This window comes from Eleginops maclovinus, chromosome 2 (assembly GCF_036324505.1).
Source record: "Eleginops maclovinus isolate JMC-PN-2008 ecotype Puerto Natales chromosome 2, JC_Emac_rtc_rv5, whole genome shotgun sequence".
NCBI lineage: Eukaryota > Metazoa > Chordata > Actinopteri > Perciformes > Eleginopidae > Eleginops > Eleginops maclovinus.
Genome location: NC_086350.1, coordinates 26,887,603 through 26,895,664, shown reverse-complemented (window position 1 = coordinate 26,895,664; position 8,062 = coordinate 26,887,603). Strand labels below are relative to the sequence as shown.

General features: G+C 43.3%; 1 protein-coding gene across 1 annotated transcript; it reads right to left on the bottom strand.

The window, feature by feature from the left end:
• Positions 1-3,860: 3,860 nt before the first annotated feature.
• Positions 3,861-7,664, bottom strand: LOC134859856 (zinc finger protein 862-like). Its single transcript, XM_063876599.1, has 3 exons — positions 5,295-7,664; positions 4,928-5,148; positions 3,861-4,749 (listed from the first exon to the last, which is right to left on the bottom strand). The coding sequence occupies exons 1-3, from the start codon at positions 6,498-6,500 to the stop codon at positions 3,861-3,863; spliced, it is 2,316 nt and encodes a 771-aa protein (XP_063732669.1). The 5' UTR covers positions 6,501-7,664.
• Positions 7,665-8,062: the final 398 nt, after the last annotated feature.

Genomic DNA, 8,062 nt, shown 5'->3' with positions numbered 1-8,062 from the left:
AGTAACACATCACTAACGTCACAAGAATTCATACCTAAAACATATTTAATCATTCACGCAGAGCGGACCGGCGCCACGAGGGAGCAAAAGCTCAGTTGAATTTTTTGCCCCCTCAGTTTGATCCTCATACATCCATCAAAAAGTACAAAATATGTCACAATTATTAAATAACTATTAATTATTACGTCCCCCAATTCTAAGGGGCCTTAATTTTTCTTGAAACTGTCGTTAACTTACAAAGTAAAAGGACAAATAAATATATATTTACTTGTCCTTTTACTTGTGTCGTTCTGTTTCTATTCATCTGCTCGGTAAATTCGCATGCGCCACTCGCTGTCTTTTCTTGATCGCCCACACACATACCTGAGAGCACTTCACTGTCCCACTTAACTGTAGGAATTCTGAAAAAGCATCTATCTCTAAATTTGACTGTTGCGTGTAAAATAGGCACCCCGCATTTGTACACAGCTTCATTGGCAAACTACACTCATTAACAATAACATTGCAATGGTTTATGGGATTGGTTAGTTTTACCGTCAGTCTGACTCAAACCTGCCGTGAACCACAGCACTACTCCGCAAGAGAGCCCTGTAACCGAGACAAATTTAGACATCAAAAAGGCCAAGCACAGCCACAAGCTTCGGATCGAGGAGCACTTCAAGAGCGGCTCCGACCCCCGACGCATGTGGCAAGGCATCCAGGCCATCACAGACTACAAACCAATCAACCCTTCCCCCCAAAGCAGTGTCACCTCCTTCCCTGATGAGCTGAACAGCTTCTATGCCCGCTTTGACAGGGACAATCAGGAGGTGGCCATCAAGGCTGTGCTCACAACAGACCATCAGCCCCTCACACTCTCCCCCACCGATGTGTGTGCTGCACTGAGCCGGATAAATGCACGTAAGGCTGCTGGCCCTGATGGCATCCCCGGACGCGCGCTCAGGGCCTGTGCTGGGCAGCTGACTGAGGTCCTGACGGACATCTTCAACCTGTCACTGGCCCAGGCAGTGGTCCCCACGTGCTTCAAGACCACCTCCATCGTGCCGGTGCCCAAACACTCCAAGGCAGTGACTTCCGCCCCGTTGCACTCACCCCCACCATCATGAAGTGCTTCGAGAGGCTGGTCCTGGCTCACCTCAAATCCTGTTTACCACCCACACTGGACCCCCTACAGTTTGCCTACCGCAAGAAAAGGAGTACAGAGGATGCCATCTCCACGGCACTTGACTCCGCCCTCTCTCACCTGGACAATAAAAACACTTATGTGAGAATGCTGTTCATAGACTTCAGTTCAGCATTTAACACCATCATCCCCTCCAAACTGATCACTAAACTGAGGGATCTGGGCATCAGCCCTTCCCTCAGTAACTGGATACTGGACTTCCTAACCAACAGACCCCAATCTGTCAGGTTAGAGAACTACACCTCCTCAACCCTCACATTGAACACTGGTGTCCCACAGGGCTGTGTGCTGAGCCCTCTCCTCTACTCTCTTTTCACCTACGACTGCATACCTGTACATGGTTCTAATACCATCATCAAGTTTGCAGACGACACTACGGTGATTGGCCTCATCAGCAACAACGATGAGTCGGCCTACAGGGATGAGGTCCAGCGCCTGGCTGAGTGGTGCGCCAACAACAACCTGGCTCTCAACACAAAGAAGACCAAGGAGCTCATTGTGGACTTCAGGAGAACCAAAGGTGGCACACACACCCCCATCCATATCAACGGGACGGAGGTTGAGCGTGTCGCCAGCTTTGAGTTCCTGGGTGTCCACATCTCCGAGGACCTCTCTTGGACACTCAACACCTCAACTCTAGTCAAGAAGGCTCACCAGCGCCTCTTCTTCCTGAGGAGACTGAAGAAGGCTCATCTGTCCCCTCAGATCCTGGAGAACTTCTACCGCTGCACCATCGAGAGCATCCTCACCAACTGCATCTCGGTGTGGTATGGCAGTTGCTCTTCTGCGGACCGGAAATCGCTTCAGAGGGTGGTGAAAACTGCCCAGCGCATCACTGCTTCTTCACTTCCCACCATTGAGACTGTACAGCACAAGAGGTGTCTGCGGAGGGCACGCAGTGTTGTCAAGGACATCTCTCACCCCAACCACAGACTGTTTGCCCTCCTCCCCTCTGGGAGGCGCTACAGGGCCCTCCGATCCCGGACCAGCAGGTTCAGGAACAGCTTCTTCCCTTCGGCTGTCATCCTGCTGAACTCCGCACCACGGTGATGGCCCCCCTGGTTACCCCACCCTGGCCTGTACGGCCATGCACCTTCCCCCAGCCACTGAACTTTTTGCACTAATTACAAATGTTACTGTACATACTTTATATTTATTCCGTTTATACACTGTACCTACCTCAGCACCTCATTACCTACCTCATTCTGCAATTTCTACCTCTACCATCACTTGAATTTAACTGCACTTTACATACATTATGCCATTTGCACTACCTTGCTGCTGTTTACTCATACATACCATAAACTCATCTCTGTTTACTTTTTACCATTCTACTGCACATACCTTATTCGAGCTGTTCATATCCTTTATTATTTATATATCACTACCTTCATATGTATATACATTCTCTGCACTTTTACTGCTTTACTTGCACTTCTGGTTGGATACTAAACTGCATTTCGTTGTCCTAGTACTTGTACTCTGTGCAATGACAATAAAGTTGAATCTAATCTAATCTAATCTAATGCTCCTGTGCAATGGATTATGTGATCGGTCGATGAATCAAAAAACCTGCACTCAACAAACCGATTCATTTCTTGTCACCAGCAGGTTCGACCGGCTCAGTGGAATAACTCTCTACTCCATGCTTTTCCTCCCTCCCCACCTGTGTCTTGTCTTCGTGATTACTCCTGCTGGTATTTAAGTTCTCATATCTTTCAGTTATTGTCAGATCAGATGTCACAAATTTTAACATTTAAGAAGCTGAAACTGAAATGTTTTTGAACAAAAAAAATCCTAATTACAATTAATGTTTCAGTTTTCAGTTTTAGTTACTTAAATATATTGTTGGAGGTGAATCTATACCAAATAATTATGGATGACGTTTTAAGTATTGTATAAAGTAACTCATAAAAAACTCTGTAAAATAAATGTAGTGAAATGAAAAGTACAAATTTGGCTAAAATGTAAAGAAGGAGTGTAGTACCTACAATTTGTAATTAAGAATCAAGTTCTTTGCCAGGTACGTATCGACATACAAGGAATGTGCTTTGGGGTGTGGTGGTGCAAACATAAACAATCTAAGAGAATAAGTTGTAAGAGTACACTGAAACTGAAACGTTGACTTTAATTAAATGTATTATGTCAAGTAATTTCACATAACTGTATTAGCAGTGTATGAAATTCGGCCAAAATAGGAGCTAGACCACAGGGCTAGTAACTTTCAAAAGTTACTAGCCCTGGTGTAAAGTTACTAGACCAAGCAAATCAATGTATGTCGTAGGCACGCGCATCACGTTTTCACATCATACACCACAATTTTCATAATAATAATAATAAAAAAAGCGATTTGGCGGACTTTCAGCTCAGAAAAGATCAAATTGGACATTATTGTTATTTTGTATTTGTGTTTTCAGCTATTTTTGGCATGATTGTATTATCAGTATACTTTAGGCTGGGATAAGTGACAGCGCTTTACATTTTCTTCAAAGAAAAAACACAGCAGATTACAAACAATAATTTATTAAAGTAGAACAACAGACTGAGAACAAGGGACATGAACAATATTAGCAGTGGATCAAACGATCAACATCAGTTCATTTAGGCAAAATGGTAATACAAACCGTAATACTTGCTGTAATAGCAGTAGTAATTGGTCTACAACAGACTACCACAATCATTCCTCATCCTCACCAACAAGACCTCTATCTTCCATCTCACCATCGTCAGAATCTACATTATCCTCCATGTCTTTAAACCAGTCTGAGTCATCAGAGTTTATCTCCTTGGTTTCAGCTTCAACTACTGCACCCCCAGCAGCTTCAGCAACCATTTGAGCACCATCCACTCCGTCAACTCCATCAATCTCTTCCTGCACTTGTTTGGCTCCCTCCAAAGCTGCCATTCTGCCTTTCTTTCTTCCCTCCATGAAGTTGGGTCTGCGATTGTGGTTTTGATTCCACTGGTGAATGGCAGATGATGGATCAAAATCCTTTGTAGGTTCTGAGTGCAGCTGAATTGTCATGAGCATTGTCATGGTGGTAGCCTTCAGTCTATTCCTGTACTGGGACTTGGTAATCTTCATTTGAGAGAATCCTCTCTCACACTCAGAGGTGGCGGCAGGGAGTGATAAGACCAGATCAATTACATGCAGGATATTTGGAAACGTGCTCTTGTAAAGCTCAAACACAGATGGCCAGGACATGGAGTGAATCTTGTTCCCCTGGTTTTCGTACAATGCTTGTTTGAGGGAAGTCCACTCTGCTTCGATTGCACTTACATCTACTCCAACATTGTCGAAGTGCTCCCTGTAGTGGTCGATAATCACTCCAATGAAGTCATCCCCAAAATCATCTTCATGCTCCTGAGGCCATGACTGCATGTCCGCTATTTTTGTAGCTTTGAGGACTTCACCTCCCATGTCACTGAATCTCCGGGCTAGTGAACCAACCAATGCCTCAACGACCTTCTCAATCTGGCCTGAAGAGTAGTCTACCCCTGTTAGGGTCTGACCTTCAAAGGAGTTACAGTCTCCCTGCTGGAGTTTCCGCTGCTCAGGTCCTGCCCTGAAATAGTGAAACCAGCACCAAAACCATCACCACCAAAAATAAAGGCATAAAACAGTTGTGATTTACAAAAGAACCAGCAATAGCAAAGAGCATTTACGTAAATAAGCAAGTGGTTAAACAACTAATTAGAGCAGGAAATGACTTCATGATTTAATGAGCAATGTATCTATATTACCGGTCCTTGAATTTGTTGATGCTGGTCATTGTGGCCTTCAGTGCTTCATGTACATGATAGGTACAAACTTCTCTCTGCTGCAGCGTCTTCGACAGTTTGGAGAGAACGGCCAGAATGTCACTTAGGAAGTGGGCAAAAGTCATGGCATCTTTGGAGCGCAGCGTTTTCAGGAGACCTTTTGCCTTTGCTTGCATACCACTAGCTGTCCTGGTGGTGGCAACCTGCAATTCATTTAATATTTTTTTTAATTTCAATTTACAAAAATGTATTTCAATATGTTGCCACAGTGGATATCAGATGATATCATTCATGCAACAGAAAATTCATCGGGCTGTTAATAACATGTTATTATTATCAAATGTCTTACTTGACTGAGATGAAGAACAATTGCACGGTAACCACGCAACATGTTTTGCAGTGCTGTGTGGGTATGGCTAACCCAGCGTGTTCCTCCAACTCGGACAGGCCAGATCTTGGAGATGTTGGTGGTACTGAAAGCTGCCTTCAAACCAGCGGCCTGTTTAGGGATCCTGTAAAGCTTGTACAGAGCATCCAGGAGGACATAGACTTTGATGAACAAAGAGGCTTGTTTCATGGCTTCTTTGAAGGCCAATTCCACCCTATGGGCCATGCACTGCACCATCAGTATGTCTCCACTGATTCTTTCCCGCATGAGAGCGATCACCCCAGCCTTTTTCCCGGTGTTGACAGCCGCCCCATCGCCAGCAAATCCCACAATCTTCTTCATCATTTCTTCCTTTGGGATCCCCGGGAGCTTTACAGCTTGCATTATAGCATCATAGATGCCATTGGCATCTGGTTTGTCACACTGTACAAGTCCAAGGAAATTGCAGTGAGTCTTGCCATCCACTGCAAAGTGCAAGTAAACAATCTCTTGTTCAGTGGCAGAGACATCTGTTGATCCGTCGGACATTATTGTGATAAACTTAGCACTCTTTACCTTGTCTTCAATTGCTAGACGGGTGATTTCGGCTATAGCAACCAAAAACTCCTTACAGCTCTTTTCATTTCTGTAGGTGCTGCCGAGATCCAGGCCCTTCTTCTCATCCATCTCACACATCCATTTGAAATCAGAAACTGGTCTGCAGTGCATGGCAAGGGCGTGGGCATTTATGAAGAGTATCTTGAGCTTCTGAAATACTTTAGTATTCAAAGTCTCAATGGTCTTCTCGGCTATGCTCTCACCTTTCTTCTTATTCCTGGCCTCATACTTCTCCTGGGCTTCCTTGTGGCCGTCAGATCGTTGGTGACAGACTAAAGTGTCATGCTTCAGGTTTTGACACCCTTTGACAAAGGAACCTTGACTTCGCTTTCTGAAGATATCCCTCTGTTGTTGGGTTTCAGCATGGGGGCCGTATACAGTTTGACATGGCAGGCAGAATAAAGTTTCACTTTCGTCCACAATCAACCAAGGAAATTCTGCTTTCCATGCAGGCACTACACTTCGTTTCCTTTTAGTGGCATCGTATGCCTTATTCACTTCCTTTAAATCCATTTTCTTTTTCTTTTCAGGTGGTTGGTTAGGCGTGAGACCACACCACTGACGGAGCATGATTTTGCTTTGTTATTGTCAACCTCTCTTGCACAGCATCTATAAGATTGATTGTGAACATGTATTTATTCATTCTTTATACAGTACATTTAATGCTAGTTCTGATTATATTACTACTATTACTCACAGACTTGCAGTCAGGGGAGGCAGAGGAGGCAGAGCTAAATGTGGTATAGGGCCAAGCCCTTGGACTACTAAACTTGTTGACTTGTTATAGTCATTTTTTTTTCTATAGGCCTATTATTATTATTATGGTGGGTGTATGGAGTTTGGAGTTTTTTTGTATAATAATCTGCGAAATCCCTAAGACAAACCTTAAATAAAATCAAAAGTGAATAGGGCCATTACTAGATCAACTGCAGTGAAAACGCAGAAGGGAGGCAAACACAGTAGCTAGCTCTGCCTCAATGAGGGGGACGTGCGAGAGCGCACCAGTCGGGGTTATGCTTGTTCTGCCGTTGATCTGAGCTACGTTATGAGGCTACGTTATGTCTTTGACGTTTATGACCTTGTTCGTCAAAATGGCAGATTTTATAGTGATTAAGATAGGCCTACTCGTAAATCTGACTGAAAGTGGAAGTGTCTGCCTCGCCAGCCACGAACCTCACCGTATGTCACTGCTAGATCTAACATCTCCTCATTGACATCTCCATCCATTTTTTATGTTTTACAAATGATTTAAAAGTGCTAGTTATACAAATCACCCAACATTTAACAGTGTACACGATTAGCATTCAGGCAAACTCATTACAAATATACTCCTGTGTGACCTTAACTTCTAAAACCAAGATTATGTTCACCGTAAAATGACGTGGCTTACCTATAAGATTGAACGCTAACTTTATTACATGTTATCGTGGGCAACACACAGCATGAACCCTACGGGTTATCAGAAGGGACAAAAACATTTGAATAAACAAATTAATAAGACACGAATGCAGCGTGTGCGAAATAAGACCAATCTTATGTTGTGCAAGAGAGGTTTACAATAGCAAAAATAGGTTCGCGATGACGGCCGTAATGCTTGTAATAGACGCTCCGTGCAAAGGGGCTGTAAAATTGCCAGACACACGGGCAGGCAAGTGCATAGAGTTACTAGCCCGGTAAGAAAGTTACTAGACCCGGGCTTGCGGGCGTGTCGTTATTTCGAACCCTGGTATTAGGTTAGTAGAAAGCAATAATATTAAGTTGAACCTGATATTGTTTATTTACACATAATATTAGTGATTTCAACTAACCTAATATAGTTAGATGAAACGTGTTGACATAATACCTTTACTTAAAGTCAATGTTCAGTTCTTTCAGTGTAGTTTAAACAAATAACAATAATAACAAGAAGTATTTTTAAGAAATAAACAAGACAACTATTTACACCACATTTAAATTTCAATATACTAAAAAACCTAAAAAACTTTTTTTTTAAATAGCACAATTAATATATGACACACTGCAGTGTATTTTGTTTTAAAGTGGAAGGCTGCGCAGACGTGTGCAACAATGTGCAACATATATTCAGAGAGCTGAGCATGAACATGGCTCACAGTATAACCAAAGAACAACAT

Bases quoted from the DNA above. Each gene is read 5' to 3' on its own strand.
- LOC134859856 (XM_063876599.1), bottom strand. From the start codon at position 6,500: ATGCTCCGTCAGTGGTGTGGTCTCACGCCTAACCAACCACCTGAAAAG. The intron at 5,149-5,294 runs GTAAGACATTTG...AATGAATTGCAG, and splicing joins TTGTTCTTCATCTCAGTCAA to GTTGCCACCACCAGGACAGC. The intron at 4,750-4,927 runs GTAATATAGATA...TCACTATTTCAG, and splicing joins ATCAACAAATTCAAGGACCG to GGCAGGACCTGAGCAGCGGA.